Below are 18,732 nucleotides of genomic sequence, written 5' to 3'. Positions count from 1 at the left end.
TAGCACTTTTCTATCCTTGCTGTTGACCCTAACCACGATGTCACTCAATGCTTCATAAAACTTGTCAACTTCATCATCATCTGCACCCTCACATATTGAATACACGGAGACAATTCTAGTCCTAATCCCTCCAAGTGACAAATCTACCCACCTCATTCGCTCATTTACGTGCCTAACAGAAAGTATGTTGCGTCCAATGGTATTCCTGATAAAGAGCCCTATGCCAGACTCTGCCCTTCCCTTTCTAACACCCGTCAAGTACACTTTATAATCTCCTATCTCTTCCTCGTTATCTCCCCTTACCCGAATATCACTTACTTCTAGGATATCCAGATGCATCCTCTTTGCTGACTCATCCAGTTCTACTTTCTTCCATAAGCCCCATTAATATTGATAGCTCCCCATTGAATTCCATTTCGTTCGCCAAGTTGTTTCCAAGGAGTCCCTCGCCTGTCAAATGGGAGTGGGACTCCGTTACTCCCATAGGTCTGAGGCTTGCTTAACATGTTCTGAGCTCAGTAAATTCATGAAGCAGGATGCTACCCTACTTGCACATAGTCCAAGTGAGGAACTCTCCTCTAACGGGTTATGGACCACCGGTGAATTGCATAGTCCTAGCCGCCTGAGCACAAGGAGGGCCACGACTCAGAATATTTCCGAGATGCCCACTTCCATTCCATAGCAACTGGCATCCTGACGCTCAGGACCACTTACTAGGCCACTCAGCCATTGCCCATGGTTCACGAACTAGGACGTGACTACAGTAACCCACAACTCTAGGTATAATATTTCTTAAAACTCTCCTGCGTCAGACTTGTACAGATATTAAAATTATGCTAAAGGAGTGTGTGCCAATATTGAAAACTGTTAGTGAGTGCATTAAGGTTGGGGTTGGATTAGTCTGTACTTTTTACTGTCACTATCGAAATTACTTTGTTTAGGGATTGCAGCTCTTCTATTTTCCCCCTCTGATTATAACAGAGTATGGTTGGCCAATTGTACTTTTTTTAAACTGATATCTTCCAACACTACTGCACCACCATTAGAACCACATGTTACAAATTATTACTCCTATCATAATTTGTGTAGAAGAAGTAAATCACAAATCTTTTGTCAGTGTTTTTGAGACTGGATACATCAGTCTGCTAAACAAAATGTCAACACAGGTGTGATTATACTGGGTTACCCTCACATCCACAATGTACTGGAAGATATGTGTGTTAAGGAAAGAGCGGATTAGCCTGTGGCATAAAAGAGATAAAATTGCTCAAAATCTGAATGTACATTCTTTCAAAATAAGTATTTTGCTCAGATGTTGGAATTCATTTAGAAAGGCAGAATAGTGATTAGCTCATTTTATTCCTCAAATACAGGTCAGACTCTATGTTATATAGAGAACCTTGTCTAGGAGCTCTAGAATACATGGTTTCTGAGAACATTTTCTTAATATGCTCTGACATTTTGGGGACATACAGATCATTAAACAAAAATTTTGCTTTCCTCTTTGTCATTACTTCCCTCCCCTCTTTGTGCATCCTTTTCATCCATTCCTTAGTTTGGCTACTGTTCTCTGTCTTCTGTATTGAATGGGTTAAGTCAGTATATTCTTGAATTGTGTACTTTAATTCACTTTTATTAGTAAGTTAACTTACATTGGAACATAAGCTTTTGATTACAGTTCCTCTCCCCCACCCAGCCCTTTAGTGCCGACAAGGTGTTAGGAATCCAGGTGATAAATTTAAAGATCTCATAGTAAATCATAAAAAGTCTTCTAAAACTGCAGATAAACACTCGAACACTGCTGACCCTCAACTGAAAGTGTTCTCATCCCCACAGTTCTTCACACAATATTACAAAACATCCTTGTTGTAGTAAAATATTTCATTTGTAGTTGGTTTGTGTTTGGGATACATCACTTCTCTATGCTGAGAAAAAAAATGATTTGGAACAGTTGGTTCAAATAACTTTTAAGGTTTGATTAATATGATTGTACGTATGAAAACAGTTCATACAGTTTAGTGTTTATGCCTATGTCTGCTTCCGTCAAAATTTTGTACGAGATGGCCCCAATTCCATCCCTGGTAAGATATCTTCTAATATGGCTAGAAAATGTTCCTCATTTTATATATTGTTCTCAGTCTCATCCTTTCTCTGACATAAGGAGTGAGAAAGAATAGCAAAACCATTCTCAGTACAGCCATTGGTTATAACAATCCTCTGCTGGTAGAAATCTTCCTCAAACATTAGTGAAATTTTGAAGGTAACTGAAGTACTGGGTGTGATTTGGAACAGAATGGAGCTGGAATACAGCAATACCCCAGTTTATCTTGGTGTTAACCCTGGATCGATTTCTGAACTTCGCCACACACTGCACCAAACTGAAGGCAAACATCTCATTACGAAACTGCCTACTGCGTAAGGTAACTGGTTCTGGATGGGGTGCTCATCCCCAGACAGTAAGGACAACTGCCCTAGCACTCTGCTACTCTGCTGCTGAATATCCTAATCCAGTGTGGCACAAATCACCTCACGGAAAGAAATTCGATATTGCCTTGAATGAAACCATTACAAGGTATTAGAATCATTCCGTATTGACGGTTTTCACTTTACAATGGCGAAAAATGAGAGTATCCTCCTATTCAATACATTATATATTCCGCCATTAGACGGAGCAAACAAATTCAAACATGTTTCGGCTCGCTTGAGCCATCTTCAGTGAAAAATTAGGGGGGTTGGAATAATTTACATAATATTAGTTGAAAAAATGCTAAAAAACATAATGAAAGAGCAAATGAAAAAACAAACAAAAGAGAGCCTAGACAGAAACAAAATTAGCACAAATATACTATATTTATATCAATATGCAGAGCAAAAAACAACTTATTGCGACAAAATTCAGTGAAACAGGTGTTAATTTAAAATAATAATTGAAACTAAAAACTGCATTAACCTAAGAAACAAGGGAATGAGAAAACAAAATGATGCAGATGGAAATGAATAATAGTAGCACATGGTGAGGTTGTGGACCTCATAGTTTACAAATTATTGGTTTAGTGAAAATGACAAGACAGTTTGAAATAGCTGTCAAAATCATCCTAGTAGAAACCCATCACATCAAATTGGTCAGGAGGAGAGCGGGAGCAACCATTTTTTAGAAACCAAGCCTGATATAACCTGCAGGCGAAAAGCCTGTGACAGGAGAAAAAACACCAATGAAATTTAAGGTTTTAGAAATAGCAGCATTCTCAATATCTTCTCAATCTAGCAGTCCCTTTCTTCATTAATGTTTCATAATGTTGGCTGGTGTCTTGCCTTATTATAAGGGGGTCGGAAGGGCAGCTTCTCAATTTTTATACGCGGCTTTTCGCCTGCAGGTTATATCAGGCTTGGTTTCTCAAAAATGTTTGCTCCCGCTCTCCTCCTGACCAATTTGATGTGATGGGTTTCTACTAGGATGATTTTGACAGCAATTTCAAACTGTTTTGTCATTTTCACTAAACCAATAATTTGTAAACTATGAGGTCCACAACCTCACCATGTGCTACTATTATTCATTTCCATCTGCATCATTTGTTTTCTCATTCCCTTGTTTCTTATTTTAATGCAGTTTTTAGTTTCAATTATTGTTTAAAATTAACACCTGTTTCACTTAATTTTGTCGCAATAAGTTGTTTTTTGCTCTGCATATTGATATAAATATTATATATTTGTGCTAATTTTGTTTCCGTCTAGGCTCTCTTTTGTTTGTTTTTTCATTTGCTCTTTCATTATATTTTTTAGCATTTTTTCAACTTATATTATGTAAATTATTCCAACCCCCTAATTTTTTCACTGAAGATGGCTCAAGCGAGCTGAAACATGTTTGAATTTGTTTGCTCTGTCTAATGACGGAATATATGATGTATTGAATAGGAGGATACTCTCATTTTTTCCCATTGAATGAAACCTACAGGCTAATCTCAGGCTATTTAAAACCAACACCCATACAGAAGTTGTATTCACTTGGCGGTATAGCCCCACCTGATATTAGACATTAGGTGGCCACTGATATCGAGAGATTAAAGGTTTGCAGCATCTCAGCCCACCCTCTTCTTGAACATCAGCCACCACCAACTCGACTGAAGTCCAGAAAGAGTTTTCTACAGTGTTCTGCTCCACTTGATTTTGACCCAGAAAAGGCTAGGGTTGATCTATAGAAACAGAGGTACTCAAATCATCTGGAACATGTTGAAATTGAAGGAAAGTTGCCACCTGGTCACGAAGAGGGATGGTGTATATGGGAGTCCCTAAACAGAATGTGGACTGGCGTTGCAAGATCTAAGGACAATCTTATGAAATGGGGCATCATGCATGGTGGGGACTCATTGTGTGAATGTGGAGAGGAACAGACATCTAGGCATCTTTCGGACTGTCGTGTATGCCCAGATTCATGTACAGGGTTGGAACTGGCACTGGCTGGAAACAATTTGTAGTCAAATACTGGTCACAACTTGTGTAAATATTGTATATGTAGTGTAGATATTTTCATGTAATACCTGATTTTTCCTTTTTGATTTTTATGTATGATCTTCTGTATGTTATATTTCATATGCACATTTTTCGAGTACTTCATATATAAGTATATATGATTAATTTTTCGTGTATATTATTATTATTAATCGATACGGCCACCTGTGGGCCACGTTTACACAATCTTCCTTCTGTCACGCAGACTGATACCCTTCTCTTTACACTCTCGCCAAAGATTCTTGAGTCTTTGACTTCTTCTTGCTCGTTCTTCCACCGAGATGTTCCGTGGCTTCGCATGTTGCTCTTCAGACGCATCCCTCAATCCCGCAACCTTCTTCCTAAATGATGTCCTTTCTTTTATATCCTCCTCCTTGATACCTATTTCTGCCAAGTCATTGTGCACGTGTGTAAGCCATCCCGGTTGTTTTTTCCACCTTTCCTGCAGAAGAAGTATCCTGTTGGTCAATCTCTCAGGGTTCATTCTTTTGATATGTCCATAAAACGTCAGTCTCCTTTTTCTCATCACAGTCGTGATTCTTTCTACTGTCTTGTAGAGCTCCAAATTCAATCTTAACCGGAATGTGTTTAGGTCACTCGTCGACTTTCTAGGGCCTAAGATTTTTCGCAAGAATCTTCTTTCTCTTTTTTCAAGGACTGGGTCAGCCATCCTCGTCAAGGTTTCTGCTCCATAAAGGCACTCTGTTCTAAACACTGTGCAGTAATGTTTTAACTTGGCTTGAATTGAGAGAGACTTGGACTTATAGGTGTCATGACATAGTCTGAATGCCAGCTCCATCCTTCTCACCCTCTCCTTTAATCCCTCCTTTTCATCTCCATTGGGGGTGAGTATTTCTCCCAGGTATTTAAATTTTTGCACACGCTGGATATCCCCCATACAATGTAACAAGTCTGTCCGTGTCGCCTTTTTTTATAGAATCCATGAATGCTGTTTTCTCGAAAGAGATTCTTAACCCTGTTTTGACTGCAACATTTTGTAGTTCTTCGACTTGTTTCTTGGCTGTTTGACGGTTGTCTGTCTCTTTCTTGTATGTATTGGTACCTCTGACACAAATTAATAATAATACTGGCAATTAATGAATACATGTTCATTTGTTGGTGACTATACTTTTAGATGTGTGTTATGAGCATACCTAATATATCTTATTTTCCACAGGAAAGTATTGAACCTGTATCAGAAGTGATAGCTCTGAAAGAAGAAGTTAAATCAGAGTTAACAGAGTCAGGGTCAATGCAGAAGGTAATGTACATAATTCAATAAGTCATCGTCAGGTAATAAAAATGGTTAGAAAATGGCTCAAGGGATATCAGTGTTTGACCCTTCATTTCATTGCACAGGATTGATAGTCCTATGGAAATTATTCCTTTTTTATGAGATTATTTACCTAGTTTTAACTTCTCCTTCAAGTTGTTCTATAATCTTCCATTATAAATTGTGCAGCAGTTAGGATTGCTCCAAAGACTCTATATCATTTGGGAGCTGGTATCATTCCTGCTAATACTTTTGACTTCATAAATATTTTCGAACACAGAATTACTATAAGATACATTCTTTTGTTTCCATTACAGGATATTTCACTAGTTGCTTCTAAATGAAACACATTTGTATTCTTATTCATTATCTTCATTATTGATTTCTAGATAAAACAATTATTTTGTAGATACGAGGTTCAGGTGATATGCTTGCTTACTGTGAGCATTCACTTATATACTACGCACATCTTAGCCATCTCGTGGCAAGTGCAGAACATTGCTATTCTTCTTAATGTGGTCTGTGGCGTTATTAGTCCATTGTGACTTATAATATTACTTGAAGATGCAATAAATAAATAAGCCATTCAAGAGTTGTCTTGCCTTTCTGTTTCATACTTTGTAAGGGATAGCATTAGTGAATAGGCGTTGTAAGTTCACCGTTACTCACCTGAACATTCGTTACATGAATGAATTCATAACTAACACGATACACATTTCATCACAGCCATTGTCCACTTAATAGCATGCATGTCGTCTTTTCTTTTCAGTGTGACCATATTGCTGTGGGATATTTCATCGCCTGTTTATTTACACATTCATTTCAACACCTCTTTCAGGAGTTCTGGGTTAGCTGATGAATGTATAGCCATGTGGGCAAGGTTGTGATGGATGAGGAAGTATAATCATGATCAGGGAGTGTAGTAATTGGCTCTCCTGTAAGGAAATGGTATGCAGTTAGGTAAGAAGTGTAAAAAGGGTCATCATAATGCTTTGGTGAGAGAATGTGAGTGTGTGTTGTAAGAGCGGTCCATTCTTTGTAGGTTAAGTGATAAGAATTGATCACTCATCTGAGGTGATGTATCAGACTCTTGACAGCTGCTCCCCAGATTCCACCAAAGTGTGGTGCTGCAGGAGGGATGAAATGCCATGTGAGTCCTATGCCTGCAGTTGTGTGAAGAGTTGGTGTTCTGAGGGTTGTTTTGCAGAAAGGCCTTGATTTCTGTTGCTGCTCCAAAGAAGTTCATGCCATTATCACTGCAAATGTTCTGGGGTTGACCTCTATGAGAACTAAGTTGATAAAGTGCGGAGAGAAATGTTGTGGTGAGATCAGGTATCATGTCTATGTAGGCAGCCTTGTTGGCTAGGCAGTTTGGTCTTGTTCGATTTCACACGTTTTTTATGAGAATTGGGCAGCATAGTCTATGCTAGTTTTAAGGAATGGGTGAGTTGGGGTTACATGCACCATTTGTGTAGTTCACATTTATTGTTCTGAGGTACCTGCATTCAACTTATAACACTTGAGTTGTGCATGAGTGTGGTATCTTTCCATCCCCCTTGCTGATGACATCCCTAAACTTGTCCCTCAGAGAGTTTTGTGCCAGCATCAAGTAGTCAGAAGTGTCCTGCGATCACAATTATATTTGTAAGATGATATTATAGAGAATTTCTAATGTTTCCACTCCACTAATATTGGAGTATTTTGCAGTCTTCCACCAACAAGAAGATTGCCTTCTTGATCTATGATTGTTTTTATAGTCATATTATGAGTTGGTAGTTTCCTATAGAACATTAATCTAACATTTGTGTACAGGGTTCAACTCAATGCGAATATGTTACAGTTATAGTATGTAGCAAATCTCATGACTGGTCTATATTGAAACGTAGATAAATTCAACAATGTTACACAAGTTTATTGAGTCCAATGATTCAATACACATTGGGTTCTTAAAATTAAGGTATACATCTTGTCATACTAATTTAATGGGACATGCTTTGCCTATTGCATTGGCATCATTAGCTGTGATGTCATGCATAAATTTTAAATATCTGGATCCTGCTTACTGTAGTCAGAGAGTTACATAGAGAAACGTGTGTGTTATAAAAATGAGGAAACTTGTTGTAAGTTCGCAAATGACAATTGACACAATTACAACACATCTAAATATATTTGGTGAGAGGATATGAGTATATGTTCTAAGAGTGGTCCATTCTTTGCTGGTGATGTGATAAGATTCCATCACTCTTCTGAGGTAATATATCAGACTCTTGACAGCTGCTTCCCAGATTCCACCAAAGTGTGGTGCTGCAGGAGGGAGGAAATGCCATGTCAGTCCCATGCATGCAGTTGTGTGAAGAGTAGTTTTTCTGTGGGTTGTTTTGCAGAAAGGCCTTGATTTCTGTTGCTGCTCCAAAGAGGTTTGTGCCATTTACACTGTAAATATTCAGCCTACAGCCAGCAGCACACAAGCTCAAAGCTTCACCCATCTCCTCTCATCTGCCACACCCCCTTCACTCAATTCCACAGAGATACAATACAAGAAGTGTAAGTGTCATTCATTCTGACGCTGCAAAGGTAACTAGTTCACACCACAAAGGTCGTGGAGGTAAGTAAATGTATACACAGCATTTTCCATCAAATTTAAACATTTTTTTCTCTAATCATAAAATACCTTCTACCCTCCTCTTGTTACAGATTCTTCACGACTCATCCCTCAATAGTCAATTTTAACATTCAAGCTGTAGCCAACTTTAAGCACAAGCATCCCCATTTGACTAATATTACAAGAGGACGGTATCACTTCAACTAGTAAAGACATATATGGCAACACACCAGTCGTGAACCTCTTTCACTTCTTCAGAAAAATAAGAAGACTGCGGACTCGCAGTACAAATACAGGTATAATGACTGTTACAGGGTTACCCGTGGAATACAGAGGTGAAAGCGGTGTGGGCTGGAATGGGTCTATCAACAATACGAAACTGAACTTAAAATTTAACGGAAGGTTATATTTTCAATAGACAACAAAAGTTAACAAAGTTTCACTAGGTGAAATAACAATGAAAGGTCAGGTACAAGGTATAATTTTACAAACGAGAGCTCGAAAGCACAAGTTTAGGGATATTTAAAAGTTGTGGGCTTCGAGCCCCAATTTTACATTTCCTGACCACCAAGCTCAAATTTACCAAACCACAAATTAATTCAAGGACAAAAATCCCTTAATTCGTGGAGCCCTTGCTCCTACCATTACAATATCTGGCCTTCCTAAGGCACTCTCCCAAAACTAGAAAAGAGCTGACATGCTCTCAGTTTTTCAAGCCTCATCAAGGCAATACCATACTTTACAATCACTTGACATCAAGGCACAATTTACACAACTGAATCGGGGGTATCTTGTACCCAATCTACTGGGCCTTAACAGAAAATAACAGGTTAAGTAATTGGCCCGCAACACCAAGTTGAATGGAGTCGAGTACTTGCACTCCTACATGAAACTTCTTAAAACCTAAGAGGCACTAGGCCGATGAAACAAGGGCTAATCCCAACCTATGGAGGTGACTTGTATAAGAATTACTTAATACATTAAGGAAGAGAAGAAAATCAGTTACCAAAACATAGTCACCTCAAACCAAAATGAAGGGGAGCTCGAGAGGGTAAAGCATTCTCTATCCCCAAATTACAGTTACAGATTTATGAAGTGTTTACATAAGCCGCCACAAATTTACATTTTTAGAAAGGTAGGTTTCATTGTAAAAGTTTCGGGCCTTTCCCGCATGCCAAACTGCTGAGCTAGCAAGAAAATAAAGATGTTAAACGGCCATTACCTTACTGAAGAGCTGTTGCCTGAAGAAAGAGGCGCTTCTTGCCTCCTGCTACACGTCCACACACTATGTTAGATGGTAATCAAGTGGCCGAGAGACAATAAAAATCAGCAGTTTTTATAACCTCGGGGAAGGTTCGAGACCTTTTATGAATAATTAAGACACACCCACAGGTTTTTATTGGCTACAGTACACAGTTACACAAAATTGAAGAAGACATACAGGATTGGCTGAACATTAATTACAGAAATCATTGATTGGCTAACTTCAAATCTGGCGGAGAGAAAAGGTAAATATTGCCAACCCAAAGGTGAATGAACAAAATTTAGTAAAGAAAAAATTTATGAGTACAAAATTTCTTCAACAAAGTTCCTTCACTTTGCACCAGGGTGCATGATCATAGTTTTTAGGCAGTGGCATCTATGAGAGAATGTCCAAACTTATTGATAAATAATAATAATAATAATCGTATGGCCTCAGCTACCGTGTGCAGACATTTCAATTTGACGCCATCTGGCTGTCTGCTCGTCAAAATAACACATCGAAATTCACACGGTGACATCTTCAGAGGAAAGTTTTAAGTAGATCCAGTTTTAAGAGTTTCTCCTGTAGAGGAGGATTTATTGGCGCAAGATTTAAAGGTGCGGCGTAGGGTTGTACCGCCTGGTACAGACCTCCCCCCAAATGTCCTTCCAAGTGGTGACCCTGAAGAATTTAAAAAATAATCATTAGTTGAAGAAAGTTTCTAATTCCTTGCAAAAAGATTTGTGGAAGAATATGGACGAGACATTTATAGTTTAAGAAGAATTTCCCAAGTCTTTTAACGTTGATTTGAAGAAGTCTTTTGAAGAACGTTTAAAAAATTTCAAGGTATTTTTTTAGTAGATCAGTCGAAATTAGTTGATCTCCGGCTTTGGAGTGTCTCTGTTGCTGTATACTTTGAAATACCTGCCGCTAATTTTGACGGCAAGACCTGCCGCCGCTGCCGATATCCAGTTGAGGTCGCTCGGACCCCTTAAGTTCCCTGAGATATACCTCTCTCGCTACTTTGAGAGGGGCAGTCGTGGTGAAGGACGCCGCAGATCAAAGATATATGTACAGTCCCCAGATGAGCTGGTGGTCGGTGCGCCGCACTTCAGCCTTTGCCGGAAGATGGACTCCGGCGCGTTGTACACAGGAAGACATCACGGGAGTGGAGTGGGCCCGTATCCCACCTCGGTGGCTGTACTGCGACGAACGGCTGCGGGGCACTGAAACAGTCAAATCTCGGCGGCAGAATTTGTTGGTGACTTTTTATTTTAGGGTATGATCTTTGTTGGTGAGGCTGAGGGGCCAGCGGCGTGGAAAATTTTAGCCACAGGAGTGGTTTTACAGGAGGCGGGGGCTTGGTATTGGCTGCAAGGGAAAGGACAGCAGAATAACCAGAATAACACGTATGTACATAGTGGAAAAGAGAACAAAGAGCAGAAGGCGTAATATTTAGAAAAAATATAACCTTCAGAGTTCCAGCAAAGTTTAGTGGCTGAGTTAACAAGGATATTACACAGACTTAATCTGTGAAATATGGACCCTATAGATCCTCTCGGTGGCTGTCTTGCTCACCAACAATGTAACAGGAGTTAGGAAATCTAGAATGATGCCCAAGCTTGCCCGCGGGAACAAAGTTCTTAACCACGACTTCATCTCCTACCTTTAGATTGGTGGGCCTCCGTCCACGATCATATCTTTCCCTAACCTTTTCATGATAAACTCAAAGATTGGCCTTAGCCTTCTTCCACAGATCTCTAATATTATCGGGATCTATTGCCTCAGGTAAAATATCATTAAGAGACCAAAGGTTAGAGAGCGGCGTGTTGGGTAGAAACTTAAACATCAACGAAGCTGGAGTGAACTTATGAGATTCATGAAGCGCCGAATTTAAAGCGAAGGCTAACCAATGCAGGGATGTGCCCCACCTGGAATGATCACCATGATGATAGGCAATAAGAGCCGATCTCAGATTACGATTGACCCGCTCAGCCAGAGATGGTTAAGGATAAAACGCTGAAGTAGTTACCTGTGATATGGACAGGTCAAAACAGAATTTTCGGAAGAGATTGGAGGTAAAAGCTTTAGCATTATCAGAAACAATATATTGACACGGACGGACCAAAAGAGGCAAAGATGGTATTTAAACAAGCAATAGTGGACTGAGCGGTAGCCAGCTTAGTCGGAAATAACCAGGAAAATCTTGTGAAACCATATACACACACAAGAATGAATTTGTTGGCATTCCCCTTTGATTGGGGGAAGGGTCCTACGTAGTCGATATAAAGACGTTCCATGGGGCGCGACACTTGATGAGAAGATAGAAGACCTGGCTTAGTGGACAATGCGGGTTTACTGAGCAAACATGATTTACAAGCTTTTACTAATTCTCGAATTTCACCGTCCATACATTTCCAAATTATCTCTCGGATCTTTTCTCTAGTTTTGAAGATGCCTAAATGCACCCCTAATGGGGTCTCATGGTAGTACTTGAAGATTATAGGTACAGCTGGAACCACAACTTTCATCTTCTTATCATGCCCCGACGGACAACATAAAACACCATTCCTCAATACATAAGGGACGACATGTTCCCCAGAAGAAAGGGTTTCCAAGATAGGGGCCAGCGTCGGATCTTCACGTTGATATTTTTCCATATCTCTAAACAACATGGGAGCATCTGTTAGAATGGCATTTACACCAGGAGTTATGGGCTCGGGCAGCGAAGAACTGTCTTCCTGTTCAGAGGTCTCTGCGTCATTCGAAAACATACGGCTTTGTCCGTCCTCCACAACATTTTCAGACCCTCTTATATGCCTAACATCAAAGTAGAAAGCAGAAATTCTAATGGCCCAGCGGGCTATACGTCCAGTACGACTTAAGACTTGGTTGTCAGTTTCCAAGGCGAACTTGACGTGTTCCAGATAGAGACGGAGCTTCTCTCCGGGCGAGTTGGCCGTACGCGTAGAGGCGCGCGGCTGTGAGATCGTGGGTTCGAGCCCCACTGTCGGCAGCCCTGAAGATGGTTTTCCGTGGTTTTGCATTTTTACACCAGGCAAATGCTGGGCTGTACCTTAATTAAGGCCACGGCCGCTTCCTTCCAACTCCTAGGCCTTTCCCATCCCATCTTTGCCATAATACCTATCTGTGTCGGTGCGACGTAAAGCAACTAGCAAACAAGGAACTTCTCTAGTGCAAATAAGACTGCCAAACCCTCAAGTTCATAGATGGAATACTTAGCTTCTTGAGCCGATAATGTCCTAGATGCATAGGCGACGGCGATGGGTCGCCTTCCGTTTTCAGTCTCTTGAGGAAGGACTGCAGCCACCGCCGACGACGACACGTCGGTTTGAACAATGAATTTCTTCGAGAAATCAGGCATAGCAAGGACAGGGGCGTTACAAAGGGCTAGTTTCAGGTCTTCGAAAGCGACTCGTTGTGAAGGCCCCCACTCAAATTTGACGCCTTTCCTACGAAGTAAGTTCAAGGGCGCTCTATTAGCGAAGTTGGGAATAAATTTCCTGACGAAATTCACCATCCCTATAAATGTGGTAATGCCTTTGATGTCCTTAGGAGGTTTGAAATCACGGATGTCCTGTGTTCTAGAATGATCCACTGCGACACAATATGCCCTAGAAATGACATGGAAGGCTTAGCGAAAGCAACATTAGATAACTTCACAGTTAACCCTGCCTTACGAAGGCGATTAAGGACCTCTTTCAGATGATCTAGATGTTCTTCAAAGGTCTCAGAAAATACGACATCATCAAGATAATGGTATAATTACTCGAATTTGATGTCAGAGAAGACCCTATCTAGCAGTCTTGTAAGCACAGCTGCTCCCGTGGGGAGCCCAAAAGGCACACGGTTGTACTCATACAAGTTCCAATCCGTGGCAAAAGCAGTAAGGTGTTTGGAATCCTCTGCTATAGGGATCTGGTTATACGCCTGATTAAGATCTAAAATGGTGAAGAAATTAGCTTTCCGAAACCATGAGAAACAAGAGTGAAGGTCGGGCAGGGGCACAGATTGTAACACCACCTTCCGATTTAATGCCCTGTAGTCAAAGGCCTGAAGCTACCTTGGGGTTTCGGAACCAAGAAAATGGGCGATGAATACGCCGACTTAGAGGGTCGAATAATACCATCATTCAGCATTTGCTCGATGATCTCCTTGAGAGCCTTCATTTTAGGTGGAGATAACCTATAAGGTGGAAATCGAACTGGAATCGAATCCGTAACCTCGATCTTGTATTCGGTAAGGTCAGTAACACCAAGAGTATCGGAAAAACCTCTGGAAATGACTGACACAACTTACGAATACTCTCAGCCTGCTCCTCAGTTAGATGTCTAAGGTCTAACAACATCTCATCCTGGGTAGGCGAAACAGATGAACACGACAGAATTACTTTTTAACAAGGGAATTTTACAATAATTGGCAAACTTGAAGGTGCACGACTTGCTCTGAATGTTGAGCACTAGACCGGAGTGAGTCATGAAGTCTGCTCCTAATATAATGGGGCAAGACAAGTGCTTAGCCAAAAACAGTTCAATTTTCCAAGTAAATTTTGAAACACGAATTTTGGCATAGAGGAAACCTAAAATCTCTAAGGGAGACGTGTTAGTCGAAACGCATTGAACCGAAGACGAACAATAATCAGAAAATTTACAGGCAGACCTTAATTTGGAATACCATTCAGCCGAAATAATGGAACACACACTCCCAGAATCTAACAGAGCACTAAGCGGTTCGTTATTCAACTCAATTTTGAGAAAATGGTACAAGTGCGGGGGTATCCGTCGCAAACCTAAGACATTCTTTGGGACCTTCGAATGATAAATTAGAAGAGTCCTGACTTTTCCCTGAGCTTTCGTCGGGTTTAACAGGGGCTGAGCCTGAAGAATGTGTGCAAGCCGACTCAGCCGATGCCACTAGTCACTTTTGATTATTGGCGTTCGTGGAAGTTGCACCAGAAGTTGAGCAGGACGGGGTGCTATTAATATTAGGGCAATTCTTGGCAATATGGGAAAACGAGCCGCATTTAAAACAGCCTTGGGAAGACCCTGTTCCATTCTTTGTCCCGCTAGATTTAACCAAAGGATACTTGTTCCGGAGATGATCTGCCGAACCACAAGCATAACATTTGCGGGTTGTGAAAGTTCGGCGAGGTGGAGGCCGGAAATTACTTGAGGACGGAGGGGGCTCCTTCGCGACACGTAATGTGTCGGCATATCTAACTCCGTCGGCTAAGGCAGCCATCGCCTCTAATTCAGCTAAGGTTTGAGGACGCGACGCAAAACACAGATATGACCGGTAGGGAGGTGAAATCCCTTACACAATGGCCTGTACAATTTGATCCTTCTGGAAAATGAAGAGCAAACACCCTTATATAAAACTTAATATCTTGGATGAAGTCGGCAAAGTTTTCATCCAGACGCTGTACTCGGTAACAATACTTTTGTATTAATGAAGACATTGCTCGAGCGGGAATGAAGTTGACCAGAAGGTGTGCGTGGAAATCGTCAATAGTTGATTGTTCAGCAATTGCCCTAACGATCTTGTCCGAGAGGACACCTATGGAGTAGGGGTAAATAATTTGAAGAATTTGACACGGAGAAAGAGAAAGGACAAGAGCGTGATCGTCGAACTCGACTAAAAATCTTAAAAATGAAATGACATCTCTAGTAGAGTTAACGGAGAACTTAGAAATGCCCCTAAGCAACATCGCTAAAGGATGAGGCAAACTACTGAACCCGGGTGACATAGTAGGTAAAGGCCTAATGGGCGGAGAAGCTGTTTCAGAGACTGCATTATTCAACACAAATGGTGGGATTGAGATACGGCGCTGAGATTCATTTTCCAATGGGGCAGTAGCTTGTTGAGTTGCCACAGACTTTCTACCTTTTTCACCCATGGAAGAATCCTCCTCACTAGCTATGTTCACCGCGGTGGGCTGGTCAGTTTTGGGAGTAGCAGATCCAAATAACAATTGACTAACCTTACTGGACATTTTAGAAAGGTGTTCAACAAGAGCGCTAGCCTCCTTCCCCTGAACGTCATTTAACTTAAGAGACAGTAGATCATTAACTCTATGATAAAAATGGAACAGTCTAGCTTGTATTCTTTTAAGTTGATTTGGAGATGGATCACTCACTTCAAAAAAACTAACTACGGATGCTAGCTCAGTAGTATTGTCAGTGATTGTGGAAAGAGCCTCATCAATATCTGTCTCTCCCAAGTTTAGGATACTAATTGGCAATCCAAGGGATTCTTTAAACTTGGTGGTATCGGCCGCAACCGTGCCTCCAGATTGAACATTTCTAATGGTTAGTTCATAAATCAATTCCTCCTTGCGCAAATAGCTGGGGTGGAGGATTTCGCGAGATCCGGGCATGATGACAAAAGACGGACAAATTTGCAAAAGAAAATTCCAGCGACTGAGAAAATTGTTAGAGTACGTTTAGCCGTCAAAAGGGGCTTAATTGAGACCAATTCTACAACGCCCTGCTACCACTTGTTACGGGTTTACCCGTGGAATGCAGAGGTGAAAGAAGGTGCGGGCTGGAATGGGTCTATCAACAATATGAAACTGAACTTAAAATTTAACCGAAGGTTATATTTTCAATAGACAACAAGATTTAACAAATTTTCACTAGGTGGAATAACAATGAAAGATCAGGGACAAGGTATAATTTTACAAACAAGAGCTCGAAAGCACAAGTTTAGGGATCTTTAAATGTTATAGGATTCGAGCCCCAATTTTACATTTCCTGACCACCAAGCTCAAATTTACCAAACCGCAAATTAATTCAAGGACAGAAATCCCTTAATTCGTGGAGCCCTTGCTCCAATATCTGCCAATATTACAATATCTGGCCTTCCAAAGGCACTCTCCCAACACTAGAAAAGAGCTGACACACTCTCAATTTTTCAAGCCTCATCAAGGCAACACCATACTTTACAATCACTTGCCATCAAGGCACAATTACACAACTGAACTGGGGGTATCTTGTACCCAATCCACTGGGCCTTAACAGAAAATAACAGGTTAAGTAATTGGCCCGCAACACCAAGTTGAATGGAGGCGAGTACTTGCACTCCTACATGAAACTTCTTAAAACCTAAGAGGCGCTAGGCCGATGAAACAGGGGCTAATCCCAACCTATGGAGGTGACTTGTATAAGAATTACTTAATACATTAAGGAAGAGAGGAAAGTCAGTTACCAAAAGGTAGTCACCTCAAACCAAAATGAAGGGGAGCTCGAGAGGGTAAAGCACTCTCTATCCCCGAACTACAGTTACAGATTTATGAAGTGTTTACATAAGCCGCCACAAATTTTACATTTTTAGAAAGGTGGGTTACGGAGTAAAAGTTTCGGACCTTTCCCGCGGGTTAAACTGCTGAGCTAGCAAGACAATAAAGATGTTAAACGGCCCTTATCTTACCGAAGAGCTGCTGCCTGAAGAACGAGGCGCTTCCCGCCTCCTGCTACACGCCCATACACTATGTTAGATGGTAATCATGTAGCCGATAGACAAGAAAATCAGCAGTTTTTATACCCTCGGGGAAGGTTCGAGATCTTTCATGAATAATTAAGACGCACCCACAAGTTTTTATTGGCTACAGTACACAGTTTCACACAAAATTTAAGAAGACATATGGGATTGGCTGAACATTAATTACAGAAATAATTGATTGGCTAACTTCAAATGATAAATATTGCCAACCCAAGGACGAATGAACAAAATTTAGTAAAGAGAAAACTTGTGAGTACAAAATTTCTTCAGGAAAGTTCTTTCACTTCGCACCAGGGTGCATGATCATAGTTTTTAGGCAGTGGCATCTATGAGAGAATGTCCAAACTTCTTGATAAATAGTAAACAAAAACACGTCAAAATTCACACAGTGACATCTTCAGAGGAAAGTTTTAAGTAGATCCAGTTTTAAGTCAAGAGTTTCTCCTGTAGAGGAGGATTTATTGGTGCACGATTTAAAAGTGCGGCGTAGGGGTGTACTGCCCGGTACAATGACAACAACAAAATCTCTGTCAGCCACACAGCTGTACAATCTATGATTACAGTACAAGCTTCCTACAAGAATATTCAGTGTATTCTTTCAATGATTAAACTATTTAAGAATCATCGTAAACATTCTACGACTTCAAATTGAGTGGCCTTAAACCAGGTTCCATTAATGCTTTGAACGTGTAACTTGAGGCCATAATTTGAGCCATAGACATTCTTATCATTCATGCAAATACAGACATTAACCATTATTCTCACGCACATTTTTAGCAGCATTTGAATTGTGTAAATTGTCGTTTGTGAGCTTAAAACAAGTTTCCTCATTTTTATAACATGCATTTTTCAGTATGTAACACTTTGACTAGAGTAATCAGGTTCCTGATTTTCATCCTTTAGGCATGAGATCACGGCTGATGATGTCCATGCAGTGGGCAAAACATGTCGTGTTAAATTAGTATGGCAGGATGTAAATCTTTATTTTAAGAACCGAATGTGAATTGAATAGGTGGATCTCAATAAACTTTTGTAACATAGTTGAATTAATATACATTTCAGTGCAGACCAGTCATGAGATTTGTAACATATTATTTCAAAGCCAATCAGGCTCCCTATAAGCTAAACGAATACCCCAGCTTAAAGGTTAAAATCTGTAACATAAGTAAAGACACAGCTTATTTAAAAGAATGTCCATGACTTGAGTTGGTCCCTAGATTTTTGAGACATGTTCAGATGAAAGACTTACCTGCTCCCAATTTAACTAAAACCCGAAGTGGAACCAATGAAACCTGGCTTAAGTACGAAACTAAAACATTCTATCGAAAGAAGTCTCAATTGAATGTAGTTATACAAGATACACTTAGCAGCATATCAACACATATCCCCAATAGAATGGAGTTCCTTTCAGCAACATAAGGAATGTAGAAAAATAAAAATCCCACCTTTTAATACCTCACCAGCCATAGTTAATATGACCAACACAAACATCTCAGAAAAAGAAATTGACCTGTTAAGCAAAGGATTAAAGCATAATTGGCCCGTGAAACAAAGTGACGTGATCAACACTGTAGCAGAGTTTGAGTC

The 18,732-nt window shown here is 40.4% G+C and overlaps 1 protein-coding gene across 1 annotated transcript in view; it reads left to right on the top strand.

Moving 5' to 3' along the window:
• The window catches only part of LOC136885368 (gastrula zinc finger protein XlCGF57.1-like), an 87,223-nt gene that overhangs the window by 14,497 nt on the left and 53,994 nt on the right, over positions 1 to 18,732 (top strand). The window contains exon 3 of the mRNA XM_067157880.2: positions 5,684 to 5,767. Within this exon, the coding sequence (XP_067013981.1) occupies positions 5,684 to 5,767 (84 nt within the window). The remainder of the gene's footprint in view (positions 1 to 5,683; positions 5,768 to 18,732) is intronic.

Source organism: Anabrus simplex, chromosome 14 (assembly GCF_040414725.1).
Source record: "Anabrus simplex isolate iqAnaSimp1 chromosome 14, ASM4041472v1, whole genome shotgun sequence".
Taxonomy (NCBI): domain Eukaryota; kingdom Metazoa; phylum Arthropoda; class Insecta; order Orthoptera; family Tettigoniidae; genus Anabrus; species Anabrus simplex.
The sequence above is the reverse complement of the archived record's forward strand: the minus strand, read 5'-3'. Positions and strand labels throughout refer to the sequence as shown.